Below are 21,479 nucleotides of genomic sequence, written 5' to 3' on the forward strand. Positions count from 1 at the left end.
CCCTCTTTGATTGGCCGCGTCTACAACTAATGAAATCGGGGGTGGATGGGTGAATAGAAATTCCATCCCCTTGGCTGGGATATAGTATTTTCTGTCATTCCTCTTGTTGGTTGGAGGAATGGTTGCTGGTGTCATCTATATTAAATTAGCCAGCTCCATCAAAGCCTCATCCATTGGGAGGGTGATTTTTGAGGGGGTTGCGGTGTGTAAGATCTTTAACAGCTTGTGTTGTGATTCTGCCATCTCCTCTAGGGGAATCTCTCGATCCTGAGCAACTCTCTTGAAGAGATCATTGAATTGTTTGGGATCATCTATAATAGCTGGTGCAAGTGGGATGATTGCCTCATCAGGTGAAGAGGATGATTCATTCGTGGGAGGGGAAGTCCCTTGATGTGCAAAAGAGGTGTCTGAGTTCTGTTCCCCTCCTGAGCCACTGAGGCTGAGGTCGATGGCCTCACAGATTTAGTTGTGCTGACATGGGAACTAGCAAGTCTTTCATATGTCTTGGAGTAAAAGGAGCAGGCGTTGGAGTAAAAGGACCAGTTGTGCCACTGCATGTGGTATGGCATCAGAGCAACCCATGGTGGACCGTAATAAGGGAGTGGCCTGTGTCCTCTATGCTGGGGATAGTGGCTAGGCTCTACTGAAGATCTGGTTGGGGAGGAATGCTCAGATGAGAATTGAGCCTTCCTCTGGATCGCTGTCATCAGAACTGAAGGGATGTACCAGCGAAAAGGCCTCGTCATGTGCAAGGTGTATGGGAGAACCATTTGTAGTATCGGATCTTGGGAATGAAGTATGAACCAATTCGATATGGAGCTGTTTGCACCTTCTTTTGCCCGATGGTGCCGAGGTCGGTGCCATGGTCTCAATCAGCTCCATTATAGTGGAGGATACGTGCCATGTCAGAAGCTGATGGTGCGGTTGGTGCCTCATTAAGGATCGGTGTTGTTGTCGGTGCATTAGTGGACACTGGTGCCATGATTGGCATATTGTCTGCAGTCGGCATCGTGGTCAGTCTATAGTTGCTGGTGTAGGTGCCGTGGTTTTCCTTGGCACTGTAGTCTTTTTAGGTACCATGGGACATGACGGTGCGGTAGTGACCATTGGCAGTTGGTCAGTGTGTTTCTGCACCGTGTGTATATGCGGGACCATGCTGGAGGAGGACAGTTTTTTGAAGTCACTCGACTCCTGACCAGGACATTTCGAGTCCTTGGAAGCTCTGGCCACATTGTACCCGAGGATCCTTTTGCCTCGTTGGTATGTGGTTTAGGGGACAGCCTCTTAGGAGAACACTTTTTCTTTGTCACAGGACTAGAGGTAAGAGATTAAGTCCTTTATGTCGGTGAGTGTTCTGTGTTAGGCTTGTCCAGTCCTGGGTCAGATGCAGGTCTGAGGGACTTTTCCATCAGGATTAGCTTTAATCTCAGATCTCTGTCCCTTCTGGACCTCGATTTAAGGTTTCTGCAGTGCGTGCACTTTTGAGGCACATGGGCTTTGCCCAGGCACCGCACACAGAGCGAGTGTCTGGCCGACACTGGCATCGCCTCCCTACAGGAGGTGCATCTCTTAAAATCAGGGGAATCTGGCATTTCTTATTCATACAAACTCCGCTACTTGGAGGAAGAAAAAACTAGGATAAAATAAATTTGATGAAGTTTTGTTTTGTTTTTTAAACTAGGTAGGTAACTAACTAAAAGACACTGAACTATGACTAAACTAAGCTAAATAACCAACTCTAAATTGTCTAAAGGGTAATAAAGTTTAACTGCTGATGAGTGCTCCATATCGGACTGTGGATGGTTGAGAAGGAACTAAGGGACTCAAGTTGCACGCGTGCTAGAAGATGTGCCAATGGCGCTGCGAGACAACAACTGCGTGCGCATGCGGCCCAAGTAAATACTGCTGAGAAGATCTCCGATCAAGGGTGTGGGATGCGATGACACCTAAAATGGAGCACCCACAGGGACATTGCTTGAAGAAGAACGTGGGATTCCCCGAAGCACTTCAAAGAACTCTGATGCTGGTCACTTTTTGGCACAGGCATCCTACACAAAGCACAGGGTTTAAACCCAGGGGACCACAGCATGGCCTACCCCGGAGTCGCTTTCTTGCAACTAACTCTACAACTAACTGTTAAATAAAAACCAATAAGTAACTAGTGTGATATAGCAAGGGCAGAGGGCAGTAGAAGAGTGGTAGAAGGGAGGTATGTAAGCCCCAGAATGCTCAGGGCTCTGTTCCCGGCAGATTAGCCAGAGTCATTAGAGGGAAATTAGTACCAGCTAAGGCCAGTTAAGGCCCAGCCAGGTGCCTGATAAAAACCTTCTGCTCCAGACAGACAGCACGTGAGCTGGAGGTAGAGGTGTGCTGGGCTGGGCTGTGTGAAGGAGCAGAAAGGAATTCAGAGTTGTGTGAAGGAGCAGAGAGGAGTAGAGTTGTGTGGAGGAGTGGAGAAGAAGTGCTGAGAAAGGTACTGGGCCCAGGAGAGGGAAGCTTGCCCCAAGCAGGACTGTGATACTTCCCAGGCACGGGGGCCTGGGTAACAAAGCCCAGCCCCAGGCAGCAAGGGAGCAGGGCCTGAGGATCCGGAAGGACAGAGGGGGGAAATTAGCCCAGGGGAAAGACTGCAGCTGTGTTTATGGTGCCAGAGCACAAAGCTGCTACTCATAGGGCCCCTGGGCTGGGACCCGGAGGAGCAGGCAGGCCCGGGGTCCCTACTCCCCTCCCTGGGGAGACGGGGTAACTGGTGACGCCCTGGCCCACTATGAGAGGCAAGAGCGTGAGATCCACTAGGGGGAAGCCAGCCATCTGCCACACTATATACACATATTAAAGAAAGAAACCACTAGACTGATAGACTTGCAAGAGCAAGAGACATTCAAGCACCATCACAGGAGGTAAGAAGAAATTGGGGAGGCTAGCAGTGCCCTATATGCGAATGCATACGCATACTGCAGCAGGAGGCCTCTAGAGCCAGTCTTATGGATATCGCTAGGGGAAAAGCCTAATCAGGAATGGACATGAGCAAGCACTTGAAGAAGAACCTAATTTATTAGATAGGAAAGGTAACTACTAGTAAGTGTAGGGCCTAGTGCGTGCTTTATTATTTTGTTTTGCATTGTGTGACAGTCAGATTGGACAGCTAGAGGAGAGTGGTGGAAGGCAGATATATCAACCGAAGAATGGTAAAGTTCCTTTTCCCCATGAGTTGAAAAGAAGTTACTTCAGGTCAACCAGGGAAACCTGAGTCCAATTAAGGACTGCCTATGATCTTTAAAAACCCCTTTTCTGTTGAGAAAGAGCGAGGAGAGCTAAAGACAAAAGTAGAAAGCTGAGTAGAAAGCTGTTCTCCTCCCTATATGGGATGCAACCACACTTAATGGACTATTTGGAGAAGGACTGGCACCCAGGGGCCATCGTAACAAAGCAACACCCCGGAGGGGGGCAAGGAAGGGTATTCCCTTTTTTGTGTTATGAACTTGTTTCTTTCCTTTTTTTTTTTTTTTTGGCTGAATAATACTCCTTGGGCCTACGATGAGGCCCACCTTGTAAATATGAAAGAATAAAAACCCAACTGACGATTTAAAAAAATCTCCAGAGTGGTTTATAATTCATTCCAGGCTCCCCCACTGCCAGAAGGAGGAAATACCATGCCAGCAATGCGAAGGATATGCCTTGCCAAACTAACCACTGTTTCCATCACTCTCTCTTGCTTCTAGTGGAATTTCTAGTCTCTCTTTAATAAATATTTTGTTTTATTATAAATGCTTTCAAGTGCTGTGCATTATACAAAGGTGGTGATTTAAGATAAAATTGATAAATTAGGGTACACTGTTCATTTGGGAGCAGAGGATCTGGGAGTTCTGCGAGCAGCCAGTGTCAGGGACTGGATATCACAGGCGAATGTTTCAAGAGGACTCAGGGAATGGGCTGCACTGATTGTTGATCTGCAAGGTAAAGGCAGGACTGCAAAGCCTGGAGGAGAGTGCTTGAGTGACTGACAAGCTGGTGGTGTGAGAGAGCTAACACCCAGCTACCACATGCAAGATTCCCTAACAGTGGTGGCAACTATCCCAGTAAGGGTCTAGCATGTGGGCTCAACAGCCTGAAGTAGAGATCCTAGGAGCAGCCATAGTTAGGGAGAAGGTTAAACAGAACTTTGTTCTGTTATTGCTAATTTCTTTGTTAAAGTCAAACTGCAGGAAGGGTTTTGTGGACTTTGTTTTAGAGTAGATTGGAAAAGGCTTATAAGCTTAACAGAAGTTTTCAATTATTTAAGAAAAACAATAATTACCATTTAAGAACCCAGATAAGTAAGAGGATGTGTGCTTAGGATAATCATAGGGTCTTTGGGCTTTGGTTTTTAAACACAAATTCATTCTCCAAAGAAATTAATTTGACAATATAGATTCTTAATTCAATTCTCTCACATCCCATTGTTCAGATAAGAAGAAACCTGTCAAAAAACTATATATGCTATAGATAAAACATTAGATTGTATAAACAGAATTTCTGTAGCACCAGCCAGGTTAAAACTATTACTGTACTAAAGAATTAAAATATAATTCATACAAGTTAACCATTAAATTGCAATGAAATACAGAAACTAATAAGATATACGTGTAAAGCGAGTGCTGTATACTTTTATAACTGACTATTTGTATACTTTTGATCACATACTTAGGACCCGTCTTCACTACAAATACAACCAAGTTGGGGCACCTAGTTACTTAGATTTCTGGCTTAATTACTATACTGCTCCATTTGTAAAGTACATAAGAGTGTAACTGTGTTTTGAAATTAGGTTAAATCTTTGGATATGTCCAAAGTTCCTGAAATTGAGGTACAGCCCTATTGCCATCTGAATGCACCATGTCAGTAGCTGTATTTACATTTCAATACTTGTAATTCTAATTTTAATAGACTCTAGGTTGAGAATATTTTTCAATTTACCCCATTATTACAGACATTTAAAGACGTACAAAGAAAAGGGTTGGGATATAACCTATAAAATAGAAATGAAATATAAATACAATTTCTATCTTTTACTATTCTACAACCTGCGATAGCACCTACAAATCATCAGAACACTATGATCGGATATAGAAAAGCAGTCTACGTATACAGACAAAAAGGACATTTTATGAATTTTTATTGTGTAAAATATGCTAAAAATCCCATTTATCTTTTAAAATGCATTCTAAAAAGAAATCCATAAAACCTTCTTACAAAAATATACTGCCATATGGATTAATTACTGATTTTTTTTTAATTAAAGCAACTTCTCATAGATATGGAATGGTAATTTATTTTATTTACAAAGTCTACTTACCCTAACCTTCTCTTCTAATCTTCCTAAGCGAACATTTCCTTCTATTATTTTGCTGAGAACTCCATGCTTCTCGTTTTCCAAGTATTTGGCCTGCAAACATAATAGGCAGATGAAAGTGGGTTTTATATTCTGATATGTGTAAGAAAAGGAAAAAGAGCAGAATATTGTTTGAGTGCTGTTTTGCCAACACGATAATATTTATATTTTGTGTGACTGGCTCTTACTATACAAGTCTATCATATAGCTAATTTGAAAATGTCTTTCTGGGATTTCTAAAAGGGAGTTTGTTTAAAAAAACCTACCACTGCAGTGTTTGGGGAGAAGAGAGGTAAGCCTAAGATGCTGATAAAATGGGCAATGTTCTACAAAGAGCCAGAATTAGCCAAAAAGGACTTATTTGGATATATTCTTTTTCCTTGTACTTACCTTACACTGAGGTTGTCAAAGCACATTCCAAACATTAGTCATTTCTCATTTCTTCCTTATATGGGGGGTGTCTGTAAATATTATTATTCCCCTTTGCATGCTCCCACAAGCATATCCATGCTATCATCCATCCTATCTGCTATATTTGTAATGACCTATTGAAACCTGTTCACCAAGCCACTTTCTGTGCCATATTCAAATCTCTCTTACAGACCTATTTCTATCAAGACTACAAGAAGCAAAGAGGGGAAAAGTAACCAATCAATAGTAATAAAAAGGGGAGAGAACCAAACTATCAAGATGTACAGGTGCCTCATTAATGTCACCCTGTCCTTCCTTTCCCCCTTCCCCACATTGGCCTGTTTCTGACCTGGACTTGTGCAGTGTCATGTTAAACCAAGATTAGACTGTTTTCTAGGCAGGGAGTCTACCTCTGTTTGTTTGTGTCATTCCTTACACATTTTCTGAGCCTTGAGAAATAAGAATTAATAAGTTTCATCCACAACTACTGATGATAATAAATGTCAAGTTTCTACACAACCTTTTAAAAATGTTTTTACAAACAAATCAACATTGTTCAAAAAGTGAAATATCATTTTTCAAAAGTGTCGTTTCTCATAATTGTCATGACTGATTCATCCCAAAATTCACACATCCCCACACAAATCTTCCTCTGGCTAGAGATCAGACATATGGGATTTCAGGTAGAAATGATATTTTTTTGAGGGAGGGTGAGGGCAAGATCAGGCTCATATGATTGAAAAAAAAACGGTTACTAAAAATCTTCCGTAACTGTTGTTCAAGATGTGTTGCTCATGTCCATTCCAAGTAGGTATGTACGCGCTGCATGCAGTTGCCGAAAGGTTTTTCCCCTAGTGGTATCCATAGGGTTGGCTCTGGAGCCCCCTGGAGTCATGGCATCATATATAGGGCCCTGCCAACTACCCGCCTTTTCAGTTCTTTCTTGCCGGCTGGCTCTGACAGAGGGGTTGATGGGTGGATCTTGGAATGGACATAAGCAATACATCTTGAAGAACAACAGTTATGAAAGGTTAGTAACTGTTTTTTCTTCTTCGAATGCTTGTTCATGTTGCTATCAAGAAGGTGACTCCCAAGCAGATCCACAGGATGAAGGGTCAGAGTTCATTCACCTGCAGATTGCAGTACTGATCTACCAAATGCAGCATCATCTCTGGCATGTTGCATAACAGCATAGTGTGCTGCGAAGGTGTGAACAGACAACCACATCACGGCTCTACAAATGTCTTGGATCGGGATCTAAGCATGGAATATTGCCAAAGACCCCTGTTCCCTTGTGGAGTGGGCTGTCAGCACTGGGGCTGGAATCTTTGCCAAGTCATAACACATCCTGATACAAGACATGATCCATGAAGAAATTCTTTGCAATGATACTGGAAGGCTCATCATCCTGTCTGCTATTGCTACGAAGAGCTGTGTTTATTTTCTAAAGGGTTTAGTCTTCTCTATACAAAAAGCCAACGCCCGTCTTAATGTCCGGAGTATGAAGTCTCTGCTCTCGGCTGTTGGAGTGTGGCTTTGGGTAGAAGACCGGAAGGAATATGTTCTGGTTTGAGTGGAATTGTGACACCACCTTTGGAAGAAAAGCCGGGAGAGAGCACAGCTGAACCTTGTCTTTGATGAAAACCATACAAGGTGGGTCAGATGTGAGGGACCTGAGTTCCAAAACTCTCATGGCCAAAGTTATGGCCACTGGAAAAGCTACCTTCCAGGGCAGGTTGAGAAGCAACCATGTTACTAGAGGTTCGAATGGAGGACCCATCAGTCTTGACAGTACAAGGTTAAGATACCATTGGGGAATCTGCTGATGCTTTTGAGGGTATAATCTGTCTAGACTTTTAAGAAAGTGCCCCACATGGGGTTGGCGAAGACCGAATAGCCTGCAACCGAGGGATAAAATGCTGAGATTGCGGCCAGGTGGACCTTAATTGACGACACTGAAGGTCCCAGCTGCTTGAGATGTAACAGATAATCCAAGATGAAAGATATCGATGATTGCGCAGGCAGAGTACCCTTCTGCATTGACCAGATGGAGAACCTCTTCCACTGTCCCTGCTGGAAGTTTTTCTGCTGCCACGGAGGACCTCTCTGCTGGTTCTGAGCATTCCAGTTCCAGAGGATTCAGCCACAGGGCTTTCCATGCTGTGAAGTGGAGAAACTCAAAATTGGGGTGACGAAGGAGACAATGGTCCAGAGTGATCAAATCTGGAACTAGAGGGAGACTAGTAGAAGTTTCCACTGAGAGGTTGAGGAGCATCGTGTACAAGTGTTGCCACAGCCAGGTTGGGGCTACCAGAATTACAGAGGACTGTTCCTTCCTGACCTTCACAGAACCCTGTGAATGAGCGGGATGGGTGGAAACATGTAGAACAGATAGCCTGTCCACGGGATGAGGAATACATCTGAAATTGATCTTGGACTGTGATTCTAGAAGGAGCAGAACTGCGTGCACTTCCTATTGTGTTTAATCGCAAACAAGTCTACGTGGGGAATGCCCCAACATTGGAAGATGTTGTTCACATCCTGGCAGGGAGACGATTCGTGGTTGGAGAAAGACCTGCTGAGGTGGTCCGCCAACTTCTTCTGAGAATGCCTCAAAGTGTATCAAATGGGTTATACAGTATTCCCACAGTCTGAGGGCTTCCTGGCACAGGAGAAAGGGGCATGCGCCACCCTGTCTATTTATACAGAACATCGTTGTTATGTTGTCCATCATGACTGATACACATTTGCCTTCCAGGTGGGCTTGGAAGGTCTGACAGGCCAAGTGTACTGCCCTCAATTCTCTTTCTCTTACACTGATTTGAAGTGAGAGCTCTGCCTGGGACCAGAGGCCTTGGGTCCTGAGCCCCCCTAGATGAGTTCCCCAGCCCCTCTCTAAGGGGTCAGTGACCAGAAATGGTGAGGGGTAGGGTGTGGAGAAGGGGACTTCTGTGCAGACCAACTGTGGCTTGAGCCACCAGTGGAGGGTTTCTAACACAGGGGGAGGAAGCAAGACTACCCTGTATATGTGGTCTTGGCATGGATGATGATACACTGAGGCTAGCCAAACTTTGAGTGGTCTGAGACATAGTCGTGCATGCTGCTAAGTGTCCCAGCAGTGTCAGGCAATTTTGGGCCGTGGTAGTGGGGCACTGGTTTAACTCTTCTATGATGGCGTAGAGTCCGGAACCGAGATTCCAGAAGAAAAGCTCTGTCCTGATTTAAGTCTAGCACCCTAGAACTCTATGCCCCTATGAACTCTACCATTTGAGTGGGATTCAACATTGACTTCTGCATGTTGACCAAGAGATCCAACTTGTCAAAGGTTGACCTTATCAGCTTTACATCTGCTTCCACCTGTGCCTTGGTGCGACTCTTGACCAACCAGTTGTTGAGGTATGGATAGACTTGTACCTTCTGCTTACTCATGAATGTGGCAACGACCACTATGCACTTGGTCAACATTCAACGTGCTGCAGAAAGGCTGAATGGAAGTACTGTGAATTGGTAGTGGGTCTGATTGACTATGAACCTGAGAAATATTCTGGGAGTTGGAATGATCGACTTCTGAATGTACACATCCTTCAAGGGTTGCATACTAATTCCACAGATCCAAAGAGGGGATAATAGAGGCCAAAGAGACCATGCAGAACCTCAGCTTCTTCAGGAATCTGTTGAGGTTTCGTAGGTCCAGGACAAGTCAGACCACCTTTGGCTTTTGTTTAGGAAGTAACATGAATAGAATCCCTTGCCCCTTAGCTCCCAGAGGAACCTCCTCCACTGCGCCTACATTCAGGAGCACCTGCACTTCTTGGATTAGAAATTGCTCGTGAGCGGGGTTCCTGAAGAGGGACGGGAAGGGTGAGAGGGAACTGAATTGAAGGGAGTATTCCAGTTCTACCATGCGTAGCACTAGTGATCCAACATGATCTGGGCACTTCAAACACTTCACATCCTCAGAGTGAGCTCAAGAGTGGGAATGTGCATAGGCCAGGCAAAGAAGAATCTATTTTTAAAAAGATATTGGGCAAGATCAACAACTGATGTAAATTGGCACTGCTCTACTAAAATCACTTTTTATAAAATCATTGTAGGCTGAGACCTATATGGAACAGGTTTTTACCTCTGTTTTTATACCCTCTGAAAAAATATAGATTTCTGTATTTCTGTTGACACATTTTTTTAACTATTATGGCACCAACCATGCCCCAGAATTCAGTAAAAATAACTAACTGTGGCAGTAGGGATTTCGTTATTGCTCTGTGAATAAAAAAGTCCTATGCACTCACTTCACTGACTTCAAAAGGATTACTTGCTTTCATGTTCATATTTCATCCTGAGGGGAGTCTAAATGTCAGTGAACTGAGTTTGTAGTTGTATGTAATATAAAGGCCTCCTGTAATATTTCAGTCTTAATATTTATGCAAAACTACTGAAATAAATGAATAATGAAGAATAATATATGAGAAAAGCAGGAGTTGCAGAAAAACAACTGCCTAGCACTTTGTAATGACTGGATTTGATTCATGCAGGATCTTGGCCAACTTCTGCTAGTACAGATCCTGGTCATGGGGCCCAGTCCCCCCAGAGAGGACTATCCAGTTGCAAAAAGGGCACATAACTTCTGCTACAATGTCGAGTTAAAAGCAGCCAGGATGGCCCTCTAAATGGTCAGTGTTGGCTGGAAAATATTTGAGACTCATTGAACTGCTTGTTAAAATAAAGCCCAAATCTACTCCCAAGCAAAGCCAATGGTAAAATTTCCACTGATTTCAATTGAGACAGGATCAGCCATGTAGTACATAAAATAATTAAATTCAGCCTGAATGATTATAACCACTACTAAAAATTAGGTAATGCATGCTAGAATATATATGTTATATAACTTTACCTTTGGAAGATAAAACAGTTCTGTTTTAAGATTATCTTGGCTATTAGGACAACAGTTAAAGGATTCCGGAAAAAAATCTGATAATGGTTATTTATGTCATCTGGTTCAGAAGACCAAATAGCTAATTCTGAGACAAAACAACGATTGCTTTTGAAAAATGACATCTATTTATAATGTAAGCCAAAATCATTAGTTTCTTTATTATTTTTTCTTGGAGTGTCTGTATCCATATTCAGTGATTGCATTTCTATCTGTGAATCAACTTCACTATCTAGCAACTGGCAATCTCACCTGAAAAGAGCCCCTGAAATAGCAAGAGGTCAGATCTGAGGTACAGCAATGCATGGGGAAGCTTATGCATTGCCTTCGTACTATATGCTTGGCTCCATTCACTGTTGTGAGTCCATCACTTTCATAAACACTAAGTTCAGTCACAGATTTAAAAGCAAACAAAACTAAATATTGAAGAGACTGTGAACACTGAAAAGATTTTAAACCCTAAGAAGACAAATTCCTAAATCCATTGTCAGTATTCAAGAGAGAAATAATTGAGTTTAGAATTAGTGATGCCTGACTACATGTGAACCATACACATCACTCCTGTCTATTCTAGAGAAACAACTCCTTTCACAGAAAATCAAAACTCACCAGCATCACTAAAATATGTAAGCTTTGTGCTCAGTCATGGAAGGACATTTTGACTTAGTATGTGTCACCTGCATCATATAATAAAATAAAGGAATGAATTTTGACAGATACTAACACTGGATTATACCTTACAACTATTATCCCTAAAAAAACAGTTTTAAATAATTTGTTACTACCCTTTTATACTGTAATTGGATTTTTGTTTGTCAGAATACTGGCCCTGATCCTGCAAATAATAAAGCTAAATGTATGTGTAAATGTAAACTTGCAGGCTTGGGACCATTATATTTCTTCTAAAAGCATTTTGCAAATGCTAGTGGGGGCCTGGTTTTCCCTCAAATCCTTCTGCACATGAATCTTTTTTTTTCCTATATGTGGGAATGGGACACACTAGGGGAAATGTAACTCTTTGGACCCCCACATCCACCCCACACATATACAACCACTGAAGGAAATCTGCAAAACCATTAGCACAACCTCCAAGCTACATTTGCTTTTCTGCAGCTCCCACTTGGCACTGTGGAATCCCACTTCACCAGGAGAAACTTCAGGGGGAGAAAGCCTGGGAAGCACAGCTCCAATGGAGCCACATTTTCTGAGTCAGAAGTGAATGCTAGGGATCCAGAGCATACAGAGGCAGAGTTCTATTAATTGAGGGGGTAGTGAATCAGCAGGAAAACTAGGGAAAAGCATCTTGTTTGTTCCAGGGTGGGCAAGGTCTGTCTCCATAATAGAACAATTTGAGGAAAACTTTGCAAGGGAAACCTTTTCTTCTCCCCAAAGGCTTTTCCATAGGAAGAAGCAACAGGGTACAAAGTTATTTATTGAAACGTTCACTGTTTTTTAGAAGATTGTTTTCCTATTAACTGTTTGAATTGCTCTCATGTCAAAAGTAATAAAACTTCAGAAATGGCTTTTAGTATGGGCATTTTCCCTGCAAACTCAAAGTATGATAAATATTGAAACAGTAATTTATCATGAAAGTGCATGTAGGACAAAAAACTGAATTACTGTAAATAAGATAATATATTTATATGTGTAAACAAATCCTCTTAATTGAAAACATACAGTTCCAATGGCCACTTAAATTAACTATTACACAATGTTTTAAAAAAGAGGTTACTGTTTATTAGAAATATCATGCTATTTTAGAGCAATATAAATTAAGTAGAATTTTAAAGTGCAAAATCAAAGAGAGGGTAACATTACTAATTCCATTTAAATATATGTATAGCTAAGGTAGAGGGTTTCAACTCATGCTTATATCCTCGGGGAATGTTATGTATATTGTTTTGTGAGTTTCACAGCTTCCATTACGGAGTTTCCAGCTGTGATATCAGCTTTAAGGCTACCTAAAAACTTACACATCAAATCAACTTTTCTACAGAGAATTTCATGGCCAGGTTTTGCTGCAGGCACAGAATTATTCTCCATATGTAACTTTAATTCTTCAATTTATTAAGAACAAATTTCTAATGCTTATTTTTTAAAATGTCAACAGAACTTAAAAGTGTGACCCAAAATGGGGAAAAAATTATAGTTATGTCTCTTATTATGTAGGAAGGGGTGTGAAAGGTTTCAAAGGGCACTGGCAACTACGAGAAGGCATCCTGAGAACTATTAGAGGAAGCAGTAACAAGCAACTGATCATCTGCCCCAAGGATTGTCTCATGTAGGTTCCATCTTGTAACCTCAAAGTTTTATGTCTATAGCTGGATCCTGTGTCACCAAGAATACTCTGATCTCAATGCCCAGTTATCTAACAAGAGGCCAACTTTGTCCCTGTGGAGTTGTAGTTGTCTTGAAGGGCTGTAGAATATGAGAAAATCTCTGAAATATCTAGGTCACCATTCAAAAAGAAAATTTTAGAGTAAGATCATTCAAGTAAGCTTCATTCTTTTGTGAAGTAAATGGAGTTAAAGAAACAAAAGGAATGATGTCTTCACAATGGCCATTGTTGCATATCAGGTGCAGTGCTGCAATTCATAACTAGTTTGTTGCAACTTCAGAAGTTGTCAGTTTCATTGTTGCAGTAATCTAACTCAGAGGTGGATAGGCCCTTTCCGAATGGAGGGACAGGGTTTCATCACCAAACTAAAGATGAAAGGATGTGTTCTTGTTTTCATTACACATTCCCACTCATAGGATGCACCAGCAGTGTGAGCTGCACTGCCAGCGTGTACTGTGAACGTGAATGGGCAGAGTCTATCTCTAAGAACTCCGGTTACAGGTGAGTAACCTTAATTTCCCAGTCATTGTGGCAATCTGCATATCCAGGAGTAGCAATAAGCCCAGCATGACACTGAGTCTTGTCACCTGATAATCTGTGGTGTGCTGCCTTTAGTCATCAGTGAAGTAAGAATACTGACAAGTTTCTTAGAATGTTTTTTCCTTTCTACTAACATCACCTGTTTTTCCTGGGTTAAATTTGAGCCAACTACTTTTCAGATCACACTAATTAAGTTTGTTATATTATTTCCAATCATGGTCTTTGGGATTAGTACAACTGCTTTTTAAACACTAATCTAGAAAAAAAAGTTTTTTTTGCTCTTTCTATTCAGGTGCTCAAATCTGTTTACATATCTAAACCATTACATTTTGAAATATTAAACCTCATTGTTAGTTATTTTCTTTTTCATATTAAAAAAAGGAAACATGAAATACACCTAAAGAAATTACCAAATGTATAAGATGGTCACGTTCTTGACTTATATTCTCTGCCAACATAATAAGGTTTGCTAAGTACTGATGAGCTGCCACTTCCTTTTCCATTGCTTCTCCTAACTGTTGTTTCAGAAAACATATTTTCTTCTGTGATCTCCTACAAAATATAAAGATAAAAACAGAAAAATCTTACTTTTACTCACTAAAGTACTATATAAAAATTAACAAAAAACGTGTAATTTGTGCGTATCTTAGCTTTTAAACTGTACTGTCTTATGAGTCAAATCACATGTAAGAAGGGAATGTTCTGAAACCCCTGAAGGTTCTGAAATAAGATGATTTTAAATATGAAAGGTCAATAATCTAACCTTAGTACATTAGAAAAACACATTTTACATAATCTTTGCCAATTAATTGGAAGACTAAACCCCTTTCTTTATCCTCTAAGTTTTGTCTGATTTGTTTAAAGTAATGAGTGCTATTGAACCATCTGAATGACTAGCATATACAGTGAAAACTTTCTAACATACTACATAGATATAAAAAAGATCATATTCCAGGTATAAATATTTTAAATTCCTGTTCACTGAAATAGCTTTATCCCATGAATATCATATAAAAGAAGTTTGTTCAGCGTGGAATAATAAACTCATCCATAACACTGAATAATTTACCAGGCTTTACTATTCATTAACTCATCATATGCAATCTGACAATTTACGTATTTTTATCAAAGACAAAAAATAATCAAATATTCTTTCAGATATAAACTGGCTCAGGATGCCAGGTATACCGCAAGCTTCATGGCCTGTGACCATCTTGTATTCTTTTTTATTTGATGGAGCAGTTGATCATAATAAATAATCATGTATCACAAGATAGTTCTTAAAATAGCTAGAAACTCATGTTGTACATCATGCAATACAAGAGTATTCCAGCGTTCTAATAATTACAGCACTTTTTCTAGCTCTAATGGTTCAAAAATATTAAATTTTCAAAATAACATTATTCAAATTATACTTTTGCATGTCCTGTTGTGCTCACAGAAAAGCATCCTTGCACGTGACCTGGCAAATCTGACCCATACTTTGTCTTGCATATTTTTCCTAAATTAATCTGTTCACATCTTGGAGATATTATTTTTCTCCTAGATTCTCTGATATTCTCTCTAGTCCACTGCACATTGTCAGCCGTGATAGTCTACTATATGTTGACGATATACAGAAGTATGAAAACACCCCACAAAATGTGTGTAATACCTGCTGCGTAGGTACTTAAATTCTATGACAACATTCTATTTTTATTTGTGCAATGTTTGAACACTGGGCCTAATTTCTAAACCAGTCCGCTACACAATATGCCTACCATTACTGTGATCGCTTTCCTAAATCAGGTAATTAGCTAATTATTATAATTTTCACATGCATTTTCTCAGAGCAGTCATGGTAATTGTGCATGAAAATTATATATTATAATTATTTGGCTAACATGTTTAAAGGTCAGGCCTGCATAGCTATTTCAGAAATTAAATCATATTTCACTGGAAAAGCTCACGATTTTTAGAGAATGTACTTAACCGGCAACAGTAAGAATGTATGTGTATAGGGTGGGCTTTAGGGGTTGTTGACCAAGAATATTTTTTCAATGAGATCTTGCTTTGTTTTTTAAAATGTTGGTGAAAGGAGATATCCAAATGAAGCAGAAAAGGAAACAGATAAACCTATTTGTCTTTTGTGCCATTTCCAGCTCGGTTTCCAGGATCTTGTTGTTAGCCACTAGATCATTTTTCTCTAAGAGCAGGCTCTTTTTCTGTGCTTGCAATGATGCTAGCTTTTCCATTAGATCCTCCAACTCAGCACTTTGCTTTTCCTGTTCCTGTTGTAACTGACTGCAAAAAAAGACAACATAAAATGAGTACCAACAAAGATCTACTTCACTGAGAAAACAGACAAGTTACATATTTGACAGTATATTACTATTTTACCTTACATTTTTTCTTTTACTTAGGTGTCAAATATACAGATGTTAAAAACTGTGCTACACATAAAATGGCCAACAAAACATAATGCCAATGCAATTATTCAATGAAAAGAGATGTAATGGCAATACTGCTCTAAATAGGATTTATATGTAAGCTATATAGTCAAAATGTATCCCTCACCCTGGGGTTTGGCTTTACTGGTAACTCAAATAACTACCACAAACATTGCAAGAATGACCAGCAGTGCAGAAAGGGTGTCTACGGATTACTCACAAAGGTAAAAAGGTGCTATTATCCAGATAATACATTTCCATCATGCTTAGTCTTGAGCAAAAAAAAAAAAAAATCGAATGTCTTAAAATGTATAAATTAAGTTCTGTCAACCTGAGGTAGAAAATTAACATTCTCTCTTAAATATGTCCTTTAAAACTCAAATTATGCCATAAAATATCACAGGCCTTCAAGCAAAAGAATGTATTTTCATGGTGGAGGCAGGAGGTACTAAAATAGTTCTTGGTTCGTTAAAATAGATTAGCATGCATTTTTATGGGACACTGAGATGCATAAATATAAAACACACTGATGACTAGTTAGATATAATTCACTTTAAATCCCTTCTGTCATGTAGTTTAAAGTTCTAATACGTTTCATTTTTATTATTAAGAACTAAACCTTAAGGAATGGAAGGAAATGTTTCTGCACCAGAGGAAAAGAGACTACACCTGAGGCTTGTTTGATTCAGACATATTTCATCAGACTGGATTTATCAAAGTGATGTGCTCCTGGGACTCTTTCAGGTTATCTTTATATTTCCCCTGAAGTATGGGTTGACTAGCTGAAAGATTACAGACTGTTGGACATGGGGGACTCTTGTTTATTGCCCACTTTTGTTTATTCTTTATCTGATATCTTGCTAGACTTCCAAGATTTTATAAATGGGGATGGAGATTTAATTGACACATCAGATTTGTTTTTTCCCCAATCTCTTGTACTGTAGTGCTTGGCAGTCTTGGTGTTTTGTCCTGATAGTCCATACTTGAAATTGTGGAGAATGGAGAATAATAGCGTTTTCAGTTTTGGATATGAGGATATTTTAGATATTTGCCACCAAAAAAGTGAACAAAAATGGAAAACCATTCAGAAATATCAACAGTAAGGAAAATAGCTAACCTAAAGTTAATACAAATGTTAATATGAATTATCTTATTTCCAATAAAGTAGTTTTCTTTTAACAAATACTGCAGTATTTACAATGCAAACTTTGCATCTTTGTGCTATGGCATGAGAACCTAAGCTGTGTGAATTTAAAAAGATAAGCAAGCAATGGGAATAGTGAAAAGTAAATTAGAACTTTTAAATTCAGTTTTAATTATCTATAGTGTTATAAGTAATGAAATTTGTTTTCTAAAAATATCATTTTTAAATGTTTCCCTTTGGAACACATTTTTTTATTTAGTTGGTTGACTGGGGATTTTTGTTTTTGTTTATTGCTGATATGCCTAGATAAACTAATATGTAAACTGTGTTTGATATCCTGGCTCTGTGAACTCAATGGCAAAATTTCCCATTGATTTCAATAGTACCATAATTTCCCCTATGTTCTTATCAGCCTAAAATTTAAGTCAACAATTGTAGAAAATAGTATTGCTCCACCTTTTTTGTACTCTGCCAGCTACCATAACAACATCTGGATCTTGGTGGAAAAAAACATTGTTGATTGGATCCTGGTGCAGCAAAGGAATCTATGTGGGTATAAGAGTCTGCTCATGTGCATAGTTTGCAAGATCGGGGCCTTTCACATTATTTGTCTGTATACAGTATGTAGACCCATACCTTTTTAATGCATTCACCAAAGCAACATGTTCCTCTGCTGTTACTCTGCCATTCATATTGGCTTTCAGCTCTTCACATGCGGAGCGTAAAGACTTCAGCTGCTTCTGCTTCTCTGATAGCTCCTCTTCCTGGCTCTGTTTCTTAGCTTCCAAAATCATTAGCTGTTTGGTCAATTTTGAAACTTGAAGGGGGCGGAAGGAGCAATGTTGACACAACAGAATTATTTCACTGATCTAGTCAAAATTCTAATTAAAACAATAGAACATTATTTCATAGTTGCATTAAGCATTGTGCAACTGTTGCTTGACTTCTCAAATTAAGTACTGCATTTTTAGACTATGGTTCCTACCATCTGTCAAACATATTGAGATACTAGCCTTATCCACAGTTAAGAATAAAAAGAAAATCCTTCTGTTATAAGCCTGAGTTTTCACTAACTTCTACTTTTGCCAAAACTAAACCTCAGCCAAACCACCTGAAGTTCCACAGATATGTTCTTATGCCAGAGGGTGGAGGGGGAGTTGTTTTTGGTGGGGTTTTTTTCCTGGAAGATTTGGAGCAAATTGGAGGACTGTTTGGAAGAGGGATGGGTGTGCACGTGTGTGTATGTTGGCTCATTACAACCCCAGAACAGTTTGACCCAGAAATGCCAAATTAGTTTGAATATGTTGGTCTTGGTGAGGACTGGTGCTTTTTTAGTAGCTTTGAACTATGGGAATGTATGATTTTTTAATTTTAAAACACTTGTCATGAATATTAGCAGCCCTGTGGCATTCCAAACTCTGCATGGGCTCTAATGACTTCATAAAATGTCATATGCCAGGTGCAGATTTTATACAGTTTCTACTGCAGCCAATGAGTTAAGATCTCTTCAAAGGTTCCCGGTACACACAGAAACTTCCCAAGATTGTGGATTTCTGAAAGCCAACTCAGCTAAATCACAGAACCCAAGAGACTTTAGGATTTTACCTCCCCCATGGCTCTCTGAGAAGGCCTCTAACTTCAGTAGTGTATATCCTGCAATGTAAGAGATGGATGTGGTTTAAAACGTACATAGCAGAAAAATAAATACCCTTTAATGTCCTCTGGTAATTTACATGTGCTCAACTACAAGATTCCTTCCTAGATTCAAAGATTCTCGGTGACATGTCCAAGTTTTTTGTTGTTATACATGGCAAAAAAACTATTATACTAGGATACGTTACAGTTTCCAATCATATATAGAATGTCATATCATATATTTATTTATTTCAATAGAAAATGTAGGGTATGTGGGACACAGTTAAGGTTTTCAGGGTACATTAAATTAAATTTCCATACTTTCAAACTTATTTTACTTAGAAGTCGGACTTCCTGTGTTCAGGTTTGAAACTATAACATATTTTAGGATTTTTTTTTCCCTTTAGATCCTGTTAAATGTTTCTAAATGCTCATAGGACTTTGCTGGTATAATATTATAGCATGAGTAGCAAACGATTCTTTGTATAGAATTTTCCCTCTATGCTTAATTTTCTTCCTTGCATGTAATTTAATGTTCTGAAATCAACCACCAATCAAGGAGTACAAATCTGAATTAAACTGTGTATGTGTTGAGCTTGATTCCTCATTGTAAAAGATGTCATGAAATTATAAGCAAGGTAGGTTATAAAAATTAGTAGCATCAATAATGTTGGTTGTAAGATAATTAACTATTTAAAGCAATGAGCATTGGCTAGAAAATAAAATCACACAAACTCCAAATGATTTATCTTATGCAATATTTAAATAAGATCATAATGTTTAACAAATTTATTATAGAAAGCTAAAAGCATTCTAAAATTACTAACAAAACATACTATGGAGATTTAACATTATTTAACACTTCTAGTCACTATTTCCAGTAGAGAAAGTGACTATCTTGAGTCCAGATGGTATGTATTACACATAATGTCTGCAAGGGAAAAAACTTGGTTATTGATTGTACTTATATTATTTGGACTTAAAGGTATTTTTGGCATGTATTAATTACAATATTGCTGCAGTACTCTCTCTGCTACAGTCCAAGACAATCTCTTCCCAGCGCTGGCCAAGATAGCCATCCATTACACCAGGAGAAGGAAGCTGGACAGAGGTGTGTTCTGCAACTGTGGGGTCTATTTCTATTCCCTTCTCTGTTCATACCTTCAGGCGGAGTTCGTCTGGGCAGTGTTAAGAAACAATGGGTGCTGTCCAGCGTTCTGTGCTCGGCAGCCTCCTCTGGATCCCTTATTCTTTACCTCTGACCCTCACTCCCACTCCTGTTTGTTCATTTGATGTCTTCCATATTCAACTGATGCTTGAGCCCAATGGTTCTTCTCCACTGATTGAGGGGGGGGGGGGGGGCCTTTAGTTTCGGGCAGGCCTATGCCGACCCATCCCTAGTACTTCAAATAGTACAGTCCAAGTAAGTAGCAATTGAAGAATCTTACCTTCCTGGAGATGTTGGTTGTAACTCTCCTTTGCTTTAGCCTGCTGAATCTCAAGTTGCTCCATCAACACTCCATTTTCTTCCAAGACCAGCTTTGCCTGAGTTTGCAGCTGCTGCCTATGATGATGATTGATTTAGAAGTAAAGTACCACTCAAACATTAGTAAGTTAAATAATTAAAAGGACACAAATGAACCTTACATTAATTTTAGACTGGTATTTGCTTCCTTCTGTTCAAGAATTTTACTGAAGATAATGACTGAACCCAAATTATTTTAATATTATTATAGAGTGCAATCATTACATTATAATGTCGCCTTCATAGGAAAATACCTCTTTAAAAGTATTTTAAAGTATTTCTGGAATTATGAAAACAAAGTATGAATGAAGAAGGAAAATGCAGACAATTCAGGAAAAAAAAATGAAAAGATGTGTGTGTGACAGATATAGCAATTTCCTGTATATCCCTGGAAGACCTTATTGAATTAAGTTTAAGTATCTTTGGGGTCCATTATATTCAATGGATGGTTTACGTACTATTGAAGGCTGGCTATGTGACCTCTCAAGGAGGAAGATGTGATAGACGTGTGACCTGGGGTTCAGAGGGCTATATTGAACTATGTGCCAAACAGGAATGGGCTCTTGGAAGAAAACAAAATAAATGGTTTTCTGGGGAATATGTAGGGAGAAGTGAATGCAAATCCCCCCCCCTCTGGTTATGCAGAAACCCAGCCTTTTGAAGCTATAGCCCGATGAGTGAGCCATTGTCTGCTGTTCACTTGTTACATGAGGCCACAATCAAAGGCCCAAAAGCTATAGAAAGGAAAGACTGAACTATTCATGATCGTTCTGGTTCTGATCTTGTAACCATGGGAAAACGCAGCTGTGGGTTTTGAAGGACTGACACCTACCAGAGCTCAAGCTTGGAGCTGGTGTGACCTCAGTTAAGTTTTTTAGCATGTATGTGGGTTCTTTTATTATTTTTAACGTTTTCTCTGTAATGCTTTCACCATAAGAATAAATATTTAGAAAGAGCTATGTGGTAACTTATAACTACTGGCAATTACCTTGTTCATAGCTTCTAGAAAGAAAGCAAAGTGTAGATACTGATCTGTTTAGCCAGTGTGGCTCCATGGGAGTATTATAAGGTAGGCAGGGAACTGTCCAATCTGGAAAAGCCCCAGTCAGGAGGAAGAAAGATTTGGTTCTCTGCCCAAGAGAGATGATGGCTAAAC

General features: G+C 39.5%; 1 protein-coding gene across 4 annotated transcripts in view; it reads right to left on the reverse strand.

Annotated features, from left to right (window-relative positions):
* CEP89 (centrosomal protein 89) overlaps positions 1-21,479 on the reverse strand; it is a 107,217-nt gene that overhangs the window by 36,648 nt on the left and 49,090 nt on the right. For all 4 annotated transcript variants that reach the window (XM_067540031.1, XM_067540029.1, XM_067540030.1 and 1 more), the window contains 5 exons: positions 20,247-20,358; positions 17,800-17,980; positions 15,706-15,873; positions 14,001-14,142; positions 5,336-5,425 (listed from right to left, as the gene is read on the reverse strand). In XM_067540031.1, coding sequence (XP_067396132.1) covers positions 5,336-5,425; positions 14,001-14,142; positions 15,706-15,873; positions 17,800-17,980; positions 20,247-20,358 — 693 coding nt within the window. The remainder of the gene's footprint in view (positions 1-5,335; positions 5,426-14,000; positions 14,143-15,705; positions 15,874-17,799; positions 17,981-20,246; positions 20,359-21,479) is intronic.

Source organism: Emydura macquarii, unplaced genomic scaffold (assembly GCF_026122565.2).
Source record: "Emydura macquarii macquarii isolate MOO-44397 ecotype Brisbane River unplaced genomic scaffold, CSIRO-AGI_Emac_v2 contig_561, whole genome shotgun sequence".
Taxonomy (NCBI): domain Eukaryota; kingdom Metazoa; phylum Chordata; order Testudines; family Chelidae; genus Emydura; species Emydura macquarii.